Raw genomic sequence first — 22,484 nt, forward strand, 5'->3', positions numbered from 1 at the left:
GTGTGTAGGATTACACAAACACTTTTGCTACATCCCCAGAGAAGGCAATCGCAGCCCACTCCAGTACTCTTGCCTGGAAAATCCCATGGACGGAGAAGCCTGGTAGGCTGCAGTCCATGGGGTCACTAAGAGTTGGACACGACTTGAGCGACTTCACTTTCACTTTATGTACGTGATTGTCTTGAGGAAAAGCACTTGTGAAGTTGATTGAATTCTGAGCTGAATTAGCCTTCCCCTCCACCCCGCCGAACATTTTTACTTAAAAAACTGACACACTGGTTATTTAGACTTGAGTACTAGACAGACGTGTTCTTGAAAATTAATAAAGTGAATCTTTCATTAGAAGAAAAATAATCTAGCCTTCTATTAAGGCAGTGCCAATGATTACATTTGAGCTTTTAAGCAAGAATTAGACTTTTAAAAAACTTATATCATCCACAATGAGCTTAGTAGCTTTCCAATTTGATTTTCCTGATATCAGTTATTAATAATGTGATTTTTAAAAAAAATATTGTATCATGAAATGTGTCAGTCAGTATTTAAAAGATTAGTATGATTCAGTAAGTCAATATTTTCCAAAAACCAATGCATTTCATTATAAAACCATGCATGGGTGAAAGATCCATTCAAAGTTCAAGATGGACTAATTGATATTCATGTAATGGAGTATGAAAAGGTCATTGATATGGTTCAGATTCCGTGTTACAGCCAACTTTTAAGAATCTACCATTTGTTGAATTTTGGTACAGTATCAACGAAGAACCTTTCTTTTCCAACTATCTATGTGAAGGTTGATATGTGTGTTTGAAGCAGATATGAGAATCTAGCTGCCTTCTATTGTCAGACAATAAAGAGATTAGCAAAAGTGTAAAACAAATGCCACTCCTTAAATTTTTTTGGCAAATAGTTATTTTTCATAAAATGTTACATTAATATGTAATGGGTTTATTATTGTTATTTTCAAATAAATTTTTAAAATTTGGAAGTCAGTTTCTAATATGTAGCTATTAATGGATTTGTTGCTCAGTTGCTCATTCGTGTCCAACTCTTTGAGACCCCATGGACTGCAGCACACCAGGCTTCCCTGTCCTTCACCATCTCCCGGAGCTTGCTCAAATTCATATCTGTCAAGTCAGTGATACCATCCAACCACCTCATCCTCTCTCTCCTCCTCCTCCTGCCCTCAGTCTTTCCCAGCATTAGGGTCTTTTCTAATGGTTATAACCCACATAATCAAAAACTCTTTGAGGTACTCAGTAAGAGTCCTGAGACCAAAATGGTTAAGAAATGTTAGTTTAAGGCATTAACTCTTTTTAATTTTTGGAGTATAGTTGACTTACAGTGTTGTTTCAGTTGTACAGTAAAGTGAATCAGTTACACATATATAAATATCCACTCTTTTTTAGATCCTTTTCCTATATAGAGTATTACAGAGTATTGCATAGTGTTCCCTAAGCTCTACAGCAAGCCCTTATTAGTTATCTATTTTATATGTAGTAGTATGTATATTTGGAGAAGGAAATGGCAACCCACTCCAGTATTCTTGCCTGAAGAATTCCATGGACAAACAGCCTGGCAGGCTACAATCCATGGGGTCGCAAAGAGTTGGACACATCTAACACATACACAAACAGTGTGTACATTTAAGTGTGTATATTTAAGTCTTCCAATTTAACCCCCCACAAATCACCGGATTTCATTTGTACCCCTTTTTTAGATTCCACATATAAGCAGTGACATATGATATTTGTCTTTCTCTGACTTCACTCAATATAACAATCTCTGGATCTATCCATGTTGCTACAAACAGCATTATTTCATTCTTTTTATGGCTGAGTAATATTCCATTGAATATATAGGAATGGACTCTTGACTGTAATAAAGAGTTATTGTAATCCTAAGTGAGTAATTTAAAAATTGCTTCATGGAGGAGTTGGGAAGTGAATTCGTTCTAGGATGAAGATTGGGATGCTGTGGTGAAGAGAATTTTGGAGGGATATGGCATGTGTTTAAGGCTTTGAGTCTCTCAGAGGTTCAAGAGGGAGGGAACAGATGTATACCTATGGCTGATTCATGTTGATGTGTGGCAGAAACCAACACCATATTGTAAAGCAATTATCCTTCAATTAAAAATAAATAAAATTTTTAAATTGACCCAAAAAGTAATACACAGTCATTATGGAGGATTTGTAAGGCTAGAATAGTGTACATCAGAAAAGAAATCTTTTGTATTCTGACCTCAGCTGCTGGAAATAACTGATATTAATTTGATTTGTTAATTTTTTTTTTTAAAGCTGCGATGCGCAGCTTGCAGAATCTTAGTTCTGTACCCTCGGCAGTGAAATCTCAGTGTCTTAACTACTGGACCACCAGGGAATTCCCATACTGATTGTTTATTGTACTCAAAGGCAAGGAAATGAAAAGGACACAGAAGTCAGCTTGAAAGAACTAAGGATGATGACTCTGATCACTTAGTGAAAGTGGGAGATGCCAGACTTTATTGTGAAGTTACTCTTTTTCTCTTTGTAATTAGTATTTTTGTAGGAAAATACTTTAAACCTACATAAACACCCCATTCCTTATCAGACTTTAAGTCCATTTATTAAAATGAGTTCAGAATATCCTGTTTTGTTCAGTGGTTTAAAGTCTGTTCCTGTCGTCATTTTGATTCTAACATTGTCTCAGGTTTGGCCAGTGAGAGCTCTTTCCAACTGGCTTTTGTGTTCTATTAACTTGCTGGCTTTCTGTCACGACAAGCAGTCCGTAGTTTGACCTAATCTACGAATAACCGTTTTAGTACTTTTTTCTTTTTGGTGGTATTCTTGAGTGCTTTGTTCTTGAATATTACCTGTGTATAACATCTCTCCGTAGTTTTTGACCAAGGTAGGCACTGACTGGACTTCTAAAAATCAGTTAACCTCAGAAAGACCACTTACTTTGGAAAAAAACTTTATTCTCTGTATTTGCTTCATCAGTCTTCCGTTATGCATCAACTCTACAAAAGTGAACCTAAAGTCAAGGAGGCTTTTTTCACAAGAGTGTCCCTTTCTGTCTGCCAAACTGATAGAATTTTTAGAACATTAGTTAACATTTAGTTAACATATTTCTTCATACTTTAGTTAACATTTCAGTTCAGTTCAGTTCAGTCGCTCAGTCGTGTCCGACTCTCTGCGACCCCAAGAATCACAGCATGCCAGGCCTGGCTGTCCATCACCAACTCCCGGAGTTCACTCAAACTCATGTCCACAGAGTCGGTGATGCCATCCAGCCATCTCATTTTCCGTCGTCCCCTTCTCCTCCCGCCCCCCACCTTTCCCAGCATCAGAGTCTTTTCCAGTGAGTCAACTCGTCGCATGAGGTGGCCAAAGTATTGCATTTAGTTAACATTACTTCTTCATACTTTAGGTTTCTGTTCATTATTAATTAGGTTATGATAAAAATGTAATCTAACAATATAGAAGAAGAAAAATTGAATACCTTTGCAACTGTGTTCAGATGTTATTATATATAAAACATTGTAATGCTCTTACTTGAACAATACCGTAAACTTGAAGTGCTTATTTTTGTTAAGAAAAAACTCGCTGTTTTTCCAAAATATTTGGAAAAATATTTCCGAAGTATTTTTCCTGTGCATTCCATTAATCATTTAGCAATACCAAAATCTTTTTGTTTTAAAATATCTAAAAACTTTATGACTTGCATATTTTATGCTAATTGAGTCTACCTAGTGTATAATATTTCGGAGAAGGCAATGGCAAGCCACTCCAGTATTCTTGCCTAGAAAATCCCATGGACGGAGGAGCCTGGTAGGCTGCAGTGCGTGGAGTCGCTATGGGTCGGACACGACTGAGCGACTTCACTTTCACTTTTCACTTTCACACATTGGAGAAGGAAATGGCAACCCACTCCAGTGTTCTTGCCTTGAGAATCCCAGGGACGGGGGAGCCTGGTGGGCTTTCCTCTATGGGGTCACACAGAGTCGGACGCGACTGAAGTGACTTAGCAGTATATAATATTAGCTAAAAGAGGCAATTAGATACTTCTTATCTATGTCCTTTTTTGTAATTTCAGTATTACTTATTACTTCAGTAAGAGGAAACACCAGTTACTATAATGATGGGGGTAGTAATAACAATGCAATAATCTTTTAGTTTTACTGAATATTCACTATTTCATTGAATCTAGTGCCATTAGTTATGATGCATATTTTAAAAATTAATTTATTTTAAGGATGCATATTTTAATGTACTGTTTAATGCACTTAGACATTGTTTAGGTTCTTCTGACCCCCCTGCTTGCTATGACTGTGTTTTGATCTTTGATTCTTCCTGTGCGGCGCTGCTGTGCTGTGCTCAGTCACTCGGTCATGTCCGACTCTCTGCGACCCCATGGACTGTAACCGGCCATGCTCCTCTGTCCATGGGATTTCCCAGGCAAGAATACTGGAGTGGGTTGCCATTTCCTCCTCCAGGGTATCTTCCCAGCCTAGGGATCAAACCTGGATCTCCTGCATTGGCAGGTGGATTCTTAACCAAAGTGGATTCTTTACCACCGAACCACCTGGGAAACCCTGATTCTCCCTGGTGCCCCTAAAAACAATGCAAAATGCCATTACATTCTTTAAAACACTTGTAATATCTGCCTCATATGTGCCAAATGTATGATTTACTTGAAATATATAAGGTGAATTTTGGGAAAAATAAAATATTCAAATTAGCTTCAATTTAATGTTTTCACAGGTGCTGGAGAAAATTTGGAGAATACAATGGCAGCCTTTCAACAGTAAGTATATACAAAGGCATTCTTTTACAGTTTATCATTAAAATGATGATTCACAGAGTAAGGATAGTATACATGTAGCATCCACTTATGGTAGTTGTTTCTGTTTTATTAAAATCTTTTTTTTTTTTAGTCTGAAGTGTTCTAACAAGTGTTTGTCTTCTGCTTAACTGAAAAACTAGATTTGAGTTTTGGCACTATAGTTCCAGAGCTGAAAGAAGACGTTTCTAACAAGGCACATACTGTGCATAATGCTAATTAGTCTCAGAGAAAGAGAAAAGGAAAACACTGTTACATTGGCTCTTGTTTATGTGTAGGGTTATGTGTTTACTCAGTAATTCTTCCACAGACCTGAACCTGATATCTGGTCTTTCTTCTTTGAAGCCTTAGGAGTAATTGATCTTTTTTTTTTTTAAAAAAAGGTAAATTATTTTTTCCAGTTTTTTAATGAATTCATATTTCCCATGGAGGTCTTTTAGAGCACCTCACAGAGAAGCAGCAGGAGAGACAAGAACGAAAGCGGATTGCTACCTTGTTCTTGGTCTTAAAGTAAATGCTTATCATCAGTCTGTGGTAATGCTGAGAACACTGTTTTCTTTAACCTGAAAAATAAGATAGGAAACTTGGTAATTTACCCCCCATGAAAAACATTACTATCCATATTTACTAAGGAAAATATTTTCTTATATAATTTCTAACCATTTTTATGTATACATTTGGGGCTAATGAATCAGGATAACTTAGCTTAAGGTTTAGTTCTATTTCTCATCATTCAAAGACACTTGAGAGTTTTTTTTCCTGTTAACGGTTCCCAAGGTACTGCTTTTACATAGTCATTTTGTCTAAATCCTATCCTCTTATATTTGGCATTGCTTATTCTTCCTGCTCTAAAATATGATGCCTTTTGACTGTAATCTCAAGTCTCTTGTAGCTCTAAAATGCAAATTCTTTCCTCCTGTCACTGATGGTGAAACAGAATAATGTAAATTACTTTATCTTCTCTAGTGAGATTAGGTAGCAAGCTCCTGTAACAAAATATATATTTAATTTTATGTGAACAGTTCTCACTGTGATTCACACACACACATATACACACCCACACACACCTACATTGACTATCATTTATCAGATACTTTTTGCCTGTGATGTAGTGATGTATTTTTACTTGGGGGAAAACCACTCGTGACTGAGTGGTTTTAGCATTCTCTATGTGAAAGTACATTATTTTGTAAGTTTTTCTCCATGTGTTTTTGCTAAATCTTTACCAGCCACTCTTATTTATGAAATTAAGACACTGAGTTATAAACTATTTCTAAGGATGATGCATTTATATAATACATTATTTCTAAGGATGGTACCTAAGTATTTTTTTATCTTTGATGATTTTGATCCCCTGAAAAATTTTTTGATATTTAAAGAATATCTAATTTAGATGATTTTTACCTGCTGGATACAACATTTCATTTCTTGTCTTCAAGAAGTTTGTTTTTATATTGTTTTGTTCAAGCAGTAACTATTGAAAAGTACCACAGCCTTCTCTATCATGCGGTAGCTTTCTATAACTTTAGTTTTTTTGGAGGTTTTTCTGGTACTTTAAAAGAAGAAAGCATATATTAAGGCTGTTTAACTCTTTCATTGTATGGCTGTTTGCTAATTGACTTTGGAATTTATATAAAACCTAAACCAAATAGGCGTTAATTTTAAACTTAAAAAAATATTTTTGATGGTAGTGGTGGTAGTAATGAGTTGGGTTTTTGTTTCATTTTGTCTAATGCATCGGTATATTGTCAATAAATACTTTTTATAATTGTACTTTCATTTATAGATATTTATTTAACCACTAGGACACTTAGAAAAGTTTTTTTAAATACCCCTACTTCATGAACAGCAAGAAAAAACTGTTTACACATACCATTTTCAAAGTATTGTATACTAAAAAAATAAAGTTATAATCCATAATTGGCAAAAGACAGACACTTTGCTTAAGTATGGTTTATCCTTGATAGGATAAGTAGTTGAAGAAGAAATGGTGAAAATACAACGAGCAGCTAAAACTTAGATCTTATTTGTTGCATATATTTAAATCTTATTTATATATTGATATCTGTGTACATTGAAAAATCATGTATATTATGACATGGAGGTAAAGATGATATTAAAGAAAGTGTAAATAGTTGGTTTGGGAAGCCTGGTTAAAATTAATCAGAAAATTGAAAAGATATCAGAACTAGAAAAGCTATCATTTGGTGGAGAGGAAAAAGCTCCTTTTAAAAATGTGAAATGTTTGAGGTTAAAACGTGAGGTTATGTGGACAAGCTACATCTAGAAAACTGAAAGGACCTTGAGAGTATATGGAAAATTAATTCATTATGTATTTATTATAAGAGGGCTAAAGAAGTAATTAGTACTGACAAAGAGAAATAATTATATTTCACAGTTTATAAAAAGTTATTTAATCTGGCTTGTAAAATAATTTCATGGACTTCCCTAGTGGTCCAGTGGTTAAGAACCTGCCCGCCAATGCAGGGAACACAGATTCGATTCCTGGTCCAGGAAGATTCCACATGCCACAGGGCAACTAAGCCCACATGCCATAACTGTGGAGCCCACTTGCCACAGCTAGTGAAAGCCCACGTGCAGCAATGAAGACCCAGTGCAGCCAAAAAATAAGTAAATAAATAAATTTTTAAAATGATTTTACAGACACCTTAAGTTATGAATTGGAGAAAGAAATGGCAACCCACTCCAGTATCCTTGCCTGGAAAATTCCGTGGACAGAGGAGCCTGACAGGCTACAGTCCATGGGGTCACAAAGGATTGGACACAACTTGAGAATAAGAATTTTCCTTATTGATCTCAGTCCCTAGATGTAGCTCTGGTACTAACAGGCTCTCAGTAGTCAGTTACTGGATGGTATATGGAATGGAGCACTCAGGAACAAAGCTGACTATTAACGGAAGTTAGAGGCAGAACTCCATTTATAATAAGCATGGAACCGAAAACTAAAAAATTGTACTACAAAGATAGACACACACACTCACATACACAGAGACAATAAACCCTTGAGTATGTAAAGTGGTTCTTAAGAGCTAATAAAACCAGGTTATTAAACCAGGCTGCTGTTGTGAATACCCATAGGACACTTTGATCCCTGTGGTATTAATATGAATGGTAAAAGAAAGGAGCAAATTGTATTAGCAATAGCTGGAAGCGTAAGTTGGCAGCCAATCAAAGTAATTAATCGGTGACCTGATTCTCATGATAAAATTTTTTAGAATGTCTAATGAATACAATACTAATTATCTCATCTCTGAAGTGGGAATAATATAACCTCAATGTTTTGAGGAATACATGAGATCCAAATAAATTCTTTAACGTAGAGTCTGTTGTAAGTTTTGACATATAGTTTTTGTGGAGTTTGAAGTAATTTCACTTCCTCTTTTAGAGCTAGAGTTTTTCTTTTCTTTTTACAAAAATATTGAAATCTTGCCTTCCCTAACTTTTTTCTGTGTTTGTCATCAGCTTATCAGAAATTCAGCTATAAAATGTCTGGTGTTTCAGTTGAAGTAGATACATATTGTTATTTGTGGGAAAGTTTGAAGGCTAAAGTGATTAAAAAATAATAGTTTTCTTTTCTCACTGTGTTCGCTGTGTTCTAGCTATTTGTGTATCGAATTTGAGATGACTTTATTAGAATAATTTACAGATTGTCCTAGATACACTTACTGTTCTAAATTTTTGATTATTAGCTTCTTAATAAGAGGTAAGCATAAAATAAATAAATATTTTTTGTATAATTCCTAAACATTTCTAAAAACAGCCAACATTTCAGCTAAAAGCAAACTTCTTACTTAGAATGATTTCTTAGGTAATATGTATAGGTATTTTTAAATACAGGGAAATACAGATTTAAATACAGGATAATATAGATAACCCCTGCTTTTACCCTGGCAGGCAGATTCCCATCCACTGCACCATCAGGGAAGTCCCCTTTTATTCTTAAAAAAAAAAAAAAAAAAGCTAAAAGCTATACACAGTATAACAATATTTAAGGAAAATTTAAAATATAGAAAAGTACTTTTACCAACCTAAAACCTATTTTTGCCTATTTTTAGATTTTATTTTTACCCATCTATGGTTCTAGCAAACACACAATTGCAGTCTTTTTCAAAGGGGGATGTTCTTTAGAAGAGGACAGGTATGGTTAACAGTTATTTACTGTCTTGGTAAGAATTATATTAATGAGCCAGGTTTGCTTTTCTCTTAGCAGCTGGTGATAATCAGAGCACTGAAAGGGAAGATTATTTAAGAAATAGGGGAGCAGTGTGAGACTTTGGCACACGGCAACAAGTGGCCATTGATTCTTTTGGAGTGGGATGCTGATGGGGTTGGATTATCAGAGGTAGATCAAGTAAGACAATTCTCAAGTACATGGCTCCCAAGATAAATTTTGTCAGGCATATAAAGTATATACATACACACACACACTTTATTTTACATCAGAGGGATCATACCATGCCTACTTTTTTTTCATTTAGATATCCACAATGCCATTCCATGTGAATGCTTTATTCTTTGACGTATGATGCTCACTAGGGCTTCCCAGGTGGCTCTGTGATAAAGAATCCTCCTGACAGTGCAGGAGACACAAGAGACATGGGTTTGATCCCTGGGTCGGGAAGATTTCCCTGGAGAAGGAAATGGCAATTCACTCCAGTATTCTTGTTTGGGAAATTCCGTGGAGAGGAGCCTGACGGGCTACAGCCCATAGGGTCGCAAAGAGTTGGACATGACTTAGCAACTAAACAATTCACTGTGGCTTTGGATCATCACTATGGACTGATGCTGAAGCTGAGGCCCCAGTATTTTGGCCATCTGATGCTAATAGACAACTCATTGGAAATGTCCTTGATGCTGGGAAAGATTAAGGGTAGAAGGGAAAGAGGGCGTTAGAGGATGAGGTGGCTGGACAGCATCACCAATGCAATGAAGATGAACATGGGCAAACTCTGGGAGATGGTGAGGGACAGGGCGGCCTAGCCTGCTGCAGCCCATGGGGTCACGAAGAGTCGGACACGACTAGGCGACTGAACAGCAATGGCTCATCATTGATGAACATTTAGGTGCTTGTTGGATGTTGATAACCAAAACATAGCTTCATTCTGCTCGTTTAGAAATGTGTGATTACCTGCAACATACCCAACATTGTGAACGTTGGAAAACATGGAACAGATGCCCTTCCTCACTGGGAATTTAGTATCCAGTAGTAGCGACATGATCTTATGCACAAACACTGGGAAACAGTTTAAATGTATGGGAATATATTGTACAAACTGTAATTTACCTACTTTTACATTTTTTCCTTCCTGCTTCCTCACTCTGCTCACTTAGCTCTTAGTCTTTCCATTCTTGAATTTTAAAAAAGGAAAGGTTTCTTTTTTCCTGAAACTCTCTCCCTGCCCCACCTACGTTTACTTTCTTTTTCATCTTGAAAATGTCACCTGTGGTAATTGATTCATAAAGTGCTATGTAGGCTTTTTACATATACAGAGAGCTGTCTGTTTTCATGTATTAATTCAGTTCATGCTGTGAGCAGCCCTGTGCCAAGGCACTAGGAATGCAACAGTACACAAGCCATGGTCCAGAAACCCTTTCTGTCTAATTGGGCGAGTAGGGGAAGATAAATATTCAAAAGAGTGCGGTAGGTACTCTGACTTAGTAAACACAGGTGGTACAGGAAGTCCTGGCAATTTGGGAAATAATTGGTAAATAGGCTACAGAATCCAGTCTGTGATTCAGGGGGCAGGGCAGGATTAGAGAAGGTGTCCTGAAGTGCTAGTTTCTTAGTTTACACCTAAACAACAAGTAAGAGTTAGCAGACAAGGGGAAGAAGAAAGACCTTTAAAAAACTGTTATTGTGGGACTTCCCTGGTGGTCCAGTAGTTAAGACTCGCTGCTCCCAGTGCAGGAGGCCCAGGTTCAGTCCCTGGTGGGGAAACTAGATTCCACAAGCTGCAGGTATTAATAAGACCTGGCACAGCCAAGTGAACATTTTTTAAAAACTGTTATTTAAACTGTTACTGTAGTGTGTATAATATACATTTGGTAATATGCACAAATCTTTAAGTGCACAAACCCAAATAATTTTAATATACATGTACACACCCTTGTGATCACCACCCAAATAAAAGTATAGAACATTTCTAGCACCTCTGAGGGCACCCTTGTGGCCTCTCCCAGTCTGTACTCTTTTCCTCTGCTGCTGCTGCTGCTAAGTTGCTTCAGTCGTGTCCAACTCTGTGCGACCCCATAGACGGCAGCCCACCAGGCTCCGCCATCCCTGGGATTCTCCAGGCAAGAATACTGGAGTGGGTTGCCATTTCCTTCTCCAATGCGTGAAAGTGAAGTCGCTCAGTTGTGTCCGACTCTTAGCAACCCCACGGACTGCAGCCTACCAGCCTCCTCCATCCCTGGGATTTTCCAGGCAAGAGTACTGGAGTGCTCCTTTCCCCTGCTGCTGCTGCTGCTAAGTCACTTCAGTCGTGTCCGACTCTGTGTGACCCCATAGATGGAAGCCCACCAGGCTCCCCTGTCCCTTAGATAACCGTTATTTTAATTTCTATTACAATCGATTGACTTTTTTTCTGTTCCTGATAACATAAATGTAATCATATAGTATTTATGCTTTTGTCTTTGGCTTTTCTTTCAGTTTATATCTGTAAATTCATCCATGAGGTGTGAAATAATCTTGTACATGTTTTTTAATGGTCAAATGAGTTCATCTCTCTCAGAAGATATACACTTAGCAGAAGTTGAATTGCTGTGTCATAGGGTGTGTGTGTCTGTGTGTCTGTGTTAAGTCGCTCAGTCGTGTCCGACTCCTTACGACCCCATGGACTATAACCCACCAGGCCTCCCTGTCTATGGAATTCTCCAGGCAAGAACACTGGAGTGGATTGCTGTTCCCTTCTCCAGAGGTGTCATAAGATAGGTGGACATTTTTCAAAGGATTTTACCAACTTACACTCCCATCAGCAGTGTATGAGAGTTCCAGTTGCACCACTGTCTTGCTAACTTATTATCCTTTTAATAAGGATAATATTAAATTTAATAAGGATAATATTAAAAAGGATATCCTTTTAGGCATTCTGTTGGGTATATAGTGCTGTCTCATTGTGGTTTTAATTTCCGTTTCCCGGTGGAATTTTTATGTTGAACACCTGTTCATAAACTTATTGGCCAGTTAGAAATGCTCACTCAAGAAGTACCTGTTCAGGCTTGTGTCTGCTATTTTATTATATGTTGTTTTTCTATGAAAGACATTTCAGGCAAAAGAAATATTTAGAGCGTGGGGCTGCTTGGAGTGTAGGAACACGTGGGAAGGAGGTGTAGAGAGCTAGTGTTAACACTGTTTTGCAAATAAACTTAGAGAAGCTAAATAACTACCCAGAGCCAGGATTTGAACACAGGCTCCCATGTCTGTGCTTCCCCCCTCCAGCTTTATTGAAGTATAAATTGACAACATTTTAATGTATTCAGAGTGTCACAGTGTGATGAATGATATGTGTATACATTGGAAAAGGATTCTCACCAAGTTAATTAACACATCCGTTACCTCACATATTTACCTTTTTTTTTTCTTTTCAATGTTTGTTCTCTTAACCACTATGGTATACCTTCTGTATCAGTCATAAGATCTTAGGGGGAAAGAAACCTTAGCAATTACCTGTTCTGACCTTTTCAAGTTTTTTCTTTTTTGAAAGACAATTAAAATATTTTTGTTTTATCATGGTAAATGTACGTAACGTAAGAGTTGCCATCTTAACCATTTTTAAGTGTACGGTTCAGTGGCATTAAGTATATCACATTGTTATTCAACCATCATCACTATCCATTTCTACAAAATTTTTTTCAGTTTTTTTGAGAAATAATTGACATACAATCACTATATAAGTTTAAGGCATACAACATGATGGTTTAATTTACATATATTGTGAAATGACTACCACAATAGGTTCGGCTAACCTTCATCCTCTCTTATCGATACAATAAAAAGAATAAAGGAAAAATTCTCCTTGTGAAAAGAACTCTTAGGATTTACTCTCAACAGTTTTGCTGTGTGTCATAACAGTTAGCTGTATTAATTATGCTATACATTACATCCCTAGTATGTATTCACCTTATATCTAGAAGTTTGTAGCTTTTGTCTCCAGAACTTTTTAATCATATCATATTAAAACTCTGTACCTGTTAAATAACTCCCCAACCTCCTTGCCTCACAGCCCTGGTAAGCACCATTGTTGTTGTTCAATTGCTCAGTTGAGTCTGATTCTTTGCGACCCCATGGACTGTAGCACGCCAGGCTTCTCTGTCCTTCACTGTCTCTCAGAGTTTGCTCAAACTCATGACCACTGAGTCAGTGATGCCATCCAACCATCTCATCCTCTTTCGCCTCCTTCTCCTCTTGCCCTCAATCTTTCCCAGCATCAGGGTCTTTTCCAGTGAGTCAGTTCTTCTCATCAGGTAGCTAAAGTATTGGAGCTTCAGCTTTAGTGTCAGTCCTTCCAATGAATATTCAGGGTTGATTTCCCTTAGGATTGACTGGTTTGAGCTCCTTGCAGTCCAAGAGACTCTCAAGAGTCTTCTCTAGCACCACAGTTCATAAGCATCAATTCTTTGGCATTCAGTCTTCTTTATGGTCCAGCTCTCACATCTGCACATGACTACTGGAGAAACCATAACTTTGACTATATAGAGCTTTGTCAATGAAGTGATTTCTCTGCTTTGCAATATGCAGTTTAGGTTTGTCATAACTTTTCTTCCAAGGAGCAAGCATCTTAATTTCCTGGCTGCAGTCACTGTCCTTAGTGGTTTTGGAGCCCAAGAAAATAAAGTCCGTCACTGTTTCCATTGTTTCCCCATCTATTTGCCATGAAGTGATGTGACCGGATGCCATGATCTTCGTTTCTGAATGTTCAGTTTTAAGCCAGCTTTTTCACTGTCCTCTTTCACATTCATCAAGAAGCTCTTTAGTTCCTTTTTGCTTTCAGTCATTAGGGTGGTGTCATCTGCCTCCCTGGGTTACTGATATTTCTCCCAGCAGTCTTGATTCCAGCTTTTGTGAGTCATTCAGCCTGGCATTTCACATGGTACACTCTCAATATAAGTTAAATAAGCAGGGTGACAGTATACAGCCTTGACATACTCCTTTCCCAATTTTGAACCATTCCGTTGTTCCATGTCCAGGTCTAACTGATGCTTCTTGACCTGAATACAGGCTTCAGGAGACAGGCAGGATGGTCTGGGATTCCCATCTCTTCAAGAATTTTCCACAATTTATCGTGATCCACACAGTCAAAGGCTTTAATGTAATCATTGAAGCAGAAGTAGATGTTTTTCTGGAATTTCCTTGTTTTGTCTATGATCCCATGGATGTTGGCAATTTGATCTCTGGTTCCTCTGCCTTTTCTGAATTCAGCCTGTACATCTGGAAGGTCTCAGTTCACGTACTGCTGAAACCTAGCTTGAAGGATTTTGAGCATTACCTTGCTAGCATGTGAAATGAGTGCAACTGTGGTAGTTTGAACATTCTTTGGCGTTGCTCTTCTTTGGGATTGGAATGAAAACTGACCTTTCCCAGTCCTGTAGTTATTTCTGAGTTTTCTAAATTTTCTGGCATATTAAGTGCAGCACTTTAAGAACATCATCTTTTAGCATTTGAAATAACCCCAATTAAACATTGTTAAATGAACTGTCCTAGGTACCTTGTATAAGAAGAATCAAAAAATATTTGTATTTTTGCTTTTGTTCACCTAGCATGTCTGCAAGGATTGTCAATACTGTGGCATTTGTTTTTCTTTTTTTCTCTTCCTTCCCTCTTTTCTTTTTTATTAATAGCCGTTTGAATGGGAGTGAATAGGAAAAGGAGTACGTGAAGGCTGCTTATTTAACTTATATGCAGAGTACATCATGAGAAACGCTGGGCTGGAAGAACCACAAGCTGGAATCAAGATTGCCGAGAGAAATATCAATAATCTCAGATATGCAGATGACACCACCCTTATGGCAGAAAGTTAAGAAGAACTAAAGAGACTCCTGATAAAAGTGAAAAAGGAGAGTGAAAAATATAAAGTGAAAAAAATAAAGCTCAGTATTCAGAAAACTAAGATCATAGCATCCAGTCCCATCACTTCATGGCAAACAGATGGGGAAACAGTGGCTGACTTTATTTTTCTGGGCTCCAAAATCACTGCAGATGGTGACTGCAGCCATGAAATTAAAAGACACTTACTCCTTGGAAGGAAAGTTATGACCAACCTAGGCAGCATATTAAAAAAACAGAGACATTACTTTGCCAACAAAGGTCTGTCTAGTCAGGGCTATGGTTTCTCCAGTAGTCATGTATGGATGTGAGAGTTGGACTGTAAAGAAAGCTGAGCGCCAAAGAATTGATGCTTTTGAACTGTGGTGTTGGAGAAGGCTCTTGAGAGTCCCTTGGACTGCAAGGAGATCCAACCAGTCCATCCTAAAGGAGATCGGTCCTGGGTGTTCATTGGAGGGACTGATGTTGAAACTGAAACTCCAGTACGTTGGCCACCTGATGCAAAGAGCTGACTCATTTGAAAAGATCCTGATGCTGGGAAAGATTGAGGGCACGAGGAGGAGGAGGGGACGACAGAGGATGAGATGGTTGGATGGCATCACCGACTCAGTGGACATTGGTTTGGGTGGACTCTGGGAGTTGGAGATGGACAGGGAGGCCTAGCGTGCTGCAGTTCACGGGGCTGCAGAATCGGCCATGACTGAGCTACTGAACTGAACCGAACTGAATGGGAGTGAAATATTTTGATTACATTTCTCTAATGATTAATGATATTGAGTATCTTTTCATGTGCTTATTGACACATCTTCTTTGCAGAATGTCTATTCATTTTTTACTCTGTTTTTCCTGTTGTTTCATTTTAGGAGTTCTGTGTGTATTGTAGATATTAATTCTTTATTAGATAGATAGGTGATTTTCCCATTCTGTGAGTTGCCTTTTAATGTGAGTTGTCTATTAATGTCCTTTGATGCACAAACTTTTAAAATTTTGAAGAAGCTCAGTTTGTCTATTTTTAATTTTGTTGCCTGTGCTTTTGGTGTCATATCCAATAAGTCATTGCCAAGTCCAATTCAATGAAGCTTTTTCTGTGTTTTCTTCTGAGTTTTTTTTTTTTTCCCACTTTAGGTCTTACAGTTAGATCTTTGACTCATTTTGAGTTTATTTTTGGATATGGTTTTAGGTAAGAATTCAAATTCATTGTTTCACGTTTGAATATCCAGGTTTCTCAACACCATTTGTTGAAATGACTGCCCTTTCCCTATTGAATAGTATTTGCATCCTTGTCAAAGATCATTTGGCCATATCTGCAAAAATTTCTAGACTGTGTCTTCTCTTGGTTTGTACGTTGTCTCTATGCCAGTACCACATTGTTTTGAAGCTTTGTAGTAAGTTTGAAATTAAAAAGTGTGAGTCTTCCAACTTTGTTCTTTTTCAAGATTGTTTTGGCTATTTGAGATTCTTTGAGCTTTCATATGAATTTTAGGATGGATTTTCTGTTTCTGCAAAAAAGTCATTGAAATTTTGATAGGAGTTGCATTAAATCTGTAGATCAATATAGTATTTAGATCTTAACAATATTAAGTGATCCAGTCCATGAACATGGGGTGTCTGTGCATTTATTTAATCTTCTTTAATTTCTTTCAACAGTGTTTTATAGTTTTCATTGTACAAGGTTTTCGCCTCTTTAGTTAATTCCTAAGTTTGTATTCTTTTTGATGCTGTTGTAAATGAAATTGTTTCACGATTTCTTTTTCAGATTTTCATTCTTAGTGTACAGAAATAAAATGATTTTTGTGTTTTTGTTTTGTATTGAAATTTACTGGTTTTTGTTTTGTTTTGTTTTTTAGTTCTGACAGTAGTGTGTGGAACCTTTTTATCTACATATGAGACTTTGTCATCTGCAGATAGTGATAAATTTACCTCTTCTTTTCCAATTTTGGTGCTTTTTTTTTCTTAATTTCCCCGATAGAGTTTCTGATCCTATGCTGAATTTAAGTGGATAAAGTGGGCATCCTTTTTTGTTCTTTAAGCTTTCATTTTATAGATGTGGAAATATAGGCCCAGAGAGGGGCACTTACTCACCCCAAGTTATACAGCAAGTTAATAACAAAGTAGGAACTGGTACCCAAATCTCAACTTCTGGTCCAGTGTTCTTTCCTTTATATTTGTGTTGTTGTTTAGTCACTAAATCATGTCCAACTTTTTTAAGACGCCATGAACTATAGCTCACCAGGCTTCTCTGTCCATGGGATTTCCCAGTCAAGAATACTGGAGTGGGTTGCCATTTCCTTCTCCATGGAACCTTCCCAGCCCAGGGATCAAACATCCATCTCCTGCATTGGCAGGCAGGTTCTTTACCACTGAGCCACCAGGGAAGCCTTTTCTTTATTTTGGGTTGCTAAAATTAGGGATTGCTTGTTATGGAAAGGAGGCAACGTGAGTATCTTATTTATTCTAAGTTCACTTAGCATATTTTCATATCAGTTATTCATAATAAATAATAATCCTGAGGAGAAATTTTAGTGTTATGGGGTTTTCTGCTATTTTGATGTCACTCTGATCTTTTTCATCTAATGTACCTAACCTAAATGTTTGCTTATGTTTCAGAATGTCATTATTTTTCTTTGTATTTCTTCAGCGCAGTTACAATTGGAACTGATATGTTGGAGTTGGACTGCCATATCACAAAAGATGAGCAGGTTGTAGTGTCACATGATGAGAACCTAAAGAGATCGACAGGGGTCAATGTTAACATCTCTGATCTCAAGTACTGTGTGAGTAAAAATGCATGATAAACTAATACTAATAGGTATTTTAATAAGATTTTTTATTTTTTTTATTTTTTTATTTTATTATTTTTTAAAAGTTTATCCAACATTTTATTGCTAACCAAAAGAGGCAGGTAGTGTGGGGTGATTTACAGCAGCAGCAGAAAGGGTTTAGGTGAGACTTGTTTACTAGGAGACAATCCGTAAAAGACGATTAGATGCAGTTCCCCTTCAGTTCAGTTCAATCGCTCAGTCATGTCTGACTCTTTGCGACCCCATGGACTGCAGCCACGCCAGGCTTCCCTGTCCACCACGAAGTCCCGGAGCCTTGTTTCCGAGGAGACAATCTGGCGAGGGGGTCGGGGATGCGGTTTGGGTGTCTGTGTTTTCCGCTCCGGCGCGTTCTGTCGCAATCCCGAGACCATGCGATAGAAGAGCGCGATCGGCGCTGGCCCTTTAATAGCCCCTTCCTGGGGGCCTGCCCCAATAAGATTTTTTAAAACAGTAAGTGCCAGATAGCGCTTCAGTAAATAGGAACAAAAGTTAAAGATTAATGAATGTCAGAGGAAACTTAAAAAACTATTCTGACTTCCAGTGAGAATTTGTATTCATTACATACATTTGTGAAGACTTATTTTGATAAATATTTCAACAAAATTACCAAAGTCCTCAAATGTAAAACTACTGAAGTTCAACTTGTTGCAAATATTCTACAATTTATTTGATTCAGATTATATATATGAACTAGTTTTAGTCTTCAGGAATAGGAAAAAACCCTTTAAAAAATCTGATTTTAGTAGTTTTTATGCTCATTATAGTAAACTGATAAATGGAAGAAAAACAGTGCCTACTTCTGCCACCTAAGGAAAACTTATGTCAACAGGATGCTATCTGTATATATACTCTGAATGTCTTTTACATGGTTGTGTTCTCATTGTATATTATTTATATTGTATTTTTAAACTCTAACATTATGGCACGACGTCCATTTTTTCCTTTTTTTTTTTTAATAGACTTTTATTCTTTAGAACAGTTATATCCACACAAAATTAATCAGAATATACAGAGATTTCCCAAATACTTCCTGACCTAACACAGGTACCAGCCTCCCTCGACTATCAGCATCCTGCTCCATAGGGGCACATTTCTTAAGTTGATGAACCTACACTGACAAATCACCTCCACTCAGAGTTCATAGCTTGCATTAGGATTCACTCTCCATGTTGTATATTCTATAGGTTATGATATGACATACATGAAAATAATTTGTATCCACTAATATGATGTTATACAGCATAGTTTCCCTGTCCTAAAAATTCTCTGTGCTGTAGCTATTCATCCTTCCTGCTCCCCTACCCCTGACAATGACTGGTCTTTTTATAGTCTCCATAGTTTTGTTTTTTCCAAAGTATCATATAGCTGGAATCATACAGTATTTAGCCTTTTCAGATTCTATGCTTATTTTTCATAAACATTTCAAATGACTGAAGTTATTATACTGAGTGGATATATTGTTATTTTTAACCATTCCAATTTGTTGGGTATTTGAATTAGTTCTGCTTTCACCATTAGCGATAACATTGCCCTGATTTATATGTGTGTAAGGATAAAGTTTTGTAAAGATAAAATTTTCTCTATATTTAAAATTATTTCCTGGTACTTCGCTGGTGGTCCAGTGGTTAAGACTTCAGCTTCCAATGCAGAGAGTATGGGTTCAATCCCTGGTTGGAAAGCTGGCATCCTACATGCCTTGCAGCCAAAAAAACTAATATTGAACCGATATTATAACAAAGCAAGACTTTAAAAATAGTCCACATTTAAAAAAATCTTTAAAAATAAAAATAAAATAAAATTATTTCACCAAATTAGCTCTCAGGCTTCCCTGGCAGCTCAGAGAGTAAAGAATCTCCTGCAATGCTGGAGACCTGGGTTCGATCCCTGGATCAGGAAGATCCCCTGGAGAAGGAAATGGCAACCCACTCTAGTTTACTTGCCTGGAGAATTCCATGGACAGAGGAACCTGACAGGCTCTAGTACATGGGTTTGCAGAGAGTCAGACATGACTGAGCGACTAATGCACACACACAAAATAACTCTCAGCAGGGAAAATTATTGGGTAAAAATTTAGGAATATTATAGTTGTGGGGTTTTTTGGCCTTGTGACTTGTGAGATCCTAGTTCGCTGACCAATGATTGAACCCAGGACCTCGAGGCAGAAACACAGAGTCCTAACCAGGAGGAGCACCAGGGAATTCCTGATAGTTTCTTAATATATATTGAAAGTTGCTGTTGCCAGCTTGGTTTTTAAAAGTGTTTAAAAGACTTTTTCTACTGATATTAAAAGAATTTCCATTTTGCCACACCCTTACCATTTTGGGGCACTATAATTAAACAAAGAATTCCCTGATTTGCTAGATTAAATTTTTCTTTTTAGATTAAATTTTAATTAGCATTTCCTTATTAATGAGTTTGAAGATTTTTTCTTTATGATTTTTTTCCCTTTGAATTGTCTATTGCTGATATTTTTGTACTGAGATCTTTGTGTATTTATTATTGACAAATGGTTTGTATTGGTACAGATTTCCTATTGGTCGTGAAAGTCAGTAATTAAACGGTCAATTTGCTGCTGGGGCTGTTCTGCTAAAGAGTTTATTATATAAACATTGTAGACTTCATTTTTGTATTTTTTAAAGAAGTAATCTTTATGTCTTAATGTAAGATGCTAAAATACTTTTTATTTTTTGAGAGTTAACTTTTTTCAATCATATCTTTTAAAGGAACTCCCACCTTACCTTGGCAAACTGGATGTCTCATTTCAAAAAGGTAATAATTTACATTTGCAGACAAAATGTTTACACTAGCGTATTCATTTATGAATATACTCAGTGTATTCATTTATGCTGAGAATTAGAAATACATGTGTATTAGCTTGTGATAAGAAGTTCTAACTAAAAGTATTTCCCTCAAAGCTTGTTTGAGCAGGCCTACAAATCTGAAATCTTGATGGATATCTAAACCTGAGGTGATGATGCCCAAAGATTTATTAACTGACTCATTCTATCTAAATTTAGTTCATTTAAGTCTGAATATTAATTATGAGAAACCCAGATATTATTAGGGATACTTTGCACTTCTAAAGCTTCAAATTCTAGAATATTACTGTAAGTTGTAGTAAATAATCCATCATAAATAAGAAGAATAAATGAAAAGAAATTAATGGGACCCCTTTCAGATCCTTGCCGATTCTGTAATTTTTTCATTCTATGTTATTTAGCTACTCCATATTTTAAGGCAGTAAGAGAATTCCATTAGTTGAATAAGCCATACATTTCCTGGTCATCTTCATTTTCTAATCAGCAACATAGTTGGTTTTTTTTTCTTTTGAGGGAACATTTCTCACAAAGAGACATGTCCCTTGGTCCAATGTGTTAGTTACGTTAGGATGGAGAACACACTACTTCACGTTACAGGTGCTGAGCTCCCTTCCCTTGACAATTCAACCTCATGTTTTGAGTGATTCACATGTAACTCAGGAAAACTGAGTTCTTGTCATGGTCCTTGGTAAAGCTTGCATATAGTTGAAACCTTGGTTAAACGTCAAGGATCTGTTGATACTAATTTTCAAAAAGACCTGTAACCACTCTGTGAGCTAAACTTAAAATTAGCCAGTATAATTTCTCCTTGATTGAGAAACCTTGTTGTTGTTGTTCAGTCACTAAGTCATGTCCAGCTCTTTGCGACCCCACGAGGAAACCTTAGTGAAACACCTTTCATTCTTATAATTAGTAGGATTATAACTTGCAAAGCTGTTCAGTACTGGTGTCAATTGTGGACTTGGAAAAGTTAAGAAAATTTCCTAAGTGAAGTTTTTCCCAAGTTTTCCTTTGTAAAGAGCAAAGCCAAAGCCTCACAAAGTTTATAAGATACTTTGAGAAAAAAAAAATTTTTCCCCTGGTTGTATATCTCCCAAATAAGTCATAAAACTTTTGAATGGGAAGAGACCTTTGAAATCATCTAACCCTGTCTCCTCTTGTTACAGAAAATAAACTGAGTCCTAAATGTGTAAATTTCTTTGATTAAGGTCATATAACAAGAAAATGACAGACCTGTGACTTGAAACTAGGTCTTCTCCTTACCAGGCCAGTGTTCAGCTATCTATACTGCTCTTCGAGCTACAGAGTCTCTTCAAATCACATGTTAATAGCAATGCCATGTACTCTCAGGTTTAATGATTAACAGTAATTAACCTTCGTTCATATTGTATTCAAGTCATATCATAATTAGCTTAAAGGCTGTGCCTCAAACATGAGGTTTTTTGTATTTGAAGCAGACAAATATGGTACTGTAAAAACTTGACTCAGATTAGGCAGAAAGTTGTTCAGGTTTTTTTCCTCTTCTGTTCCCCTGCTTGAAACTGTTGTTTTCTTCAAATACTGGAGGAAGGGAGAGAAAGAAAAAGGGAGAGAGGGAATCAACTCTCAGAGGAATACAGATTTTAGGCCTCTTGTTTTCTTTGTGGTTCACAACTTAAGTGAAGAAGAATTAAGTGTTTTGTTTTTAAAGGTGCTTTGATGTACCAAAGGCTTCATTAAAAAGAAAATTTAAAGAAGGAACATGAAAATGTGTTAACCAAAGGGTTTATTTTTATCTGTCCTGCTTACTTGAAAATAACCTCTTTTCCACGGAAAATACATACTATAGTGATCCGTTTTAAAGTTCTAGTATGCTCCAGAGCCACTTCCTGTGTTCCATCAACCAGCACGTCCTATAGCATACTCTGAATCTAGTGTTCATATTTTCATGTTATTTTCCTTTTGGTAGTATTTCCCTGCTAG

General features: G+C 36.8%; 1 protein-coding gene across 1 annotated transcript in view; it reads left to right on the top strand.

Moving 5' to 3' along the window:
* The window catches only part of GDPD1 (glycerophosphodiester phosphodiesterase domain containing 1), a 56,545-nt gene that overhangs the window by 13,999 nt on the left and 20,062 nt on the right, over positions 1 to 22,484 (top strand). Inside the window, exons 2-4 of the mRNA XM_055399702.2 lie at positions 4,740 to 4,782; positions 17,520 to 17,655; positions 20,427 to 20,472. Of these exons, the coding sequence (XP_055255677.1) occupies positions 4,740 to 4,782; positions 17,520 to 17,655; positions 20,427 to 20,472 (225 nt within the window). The remainder of the gene's footprint in view (positions 1 to 4,739; positions 4,783 to 17,519; positions 17,656 to 20,426; positions 20,473 to 22,484) is intronic.

Source organism: Moschus berezovskii, chromosome 20 (genome assembly GCF_049115385.1).
Source record: "Moschus berezovskii isolate FMDL1 chromosome 20, NW_MosBer_1.0, whole genome shotgun sequence".
Taxonomy (NCBI): Eukaryota; Metazoa; Chordata; class Mammalia; order Artiodactyla; family Moschidae; genus Moschus; species Moschus berezovskii.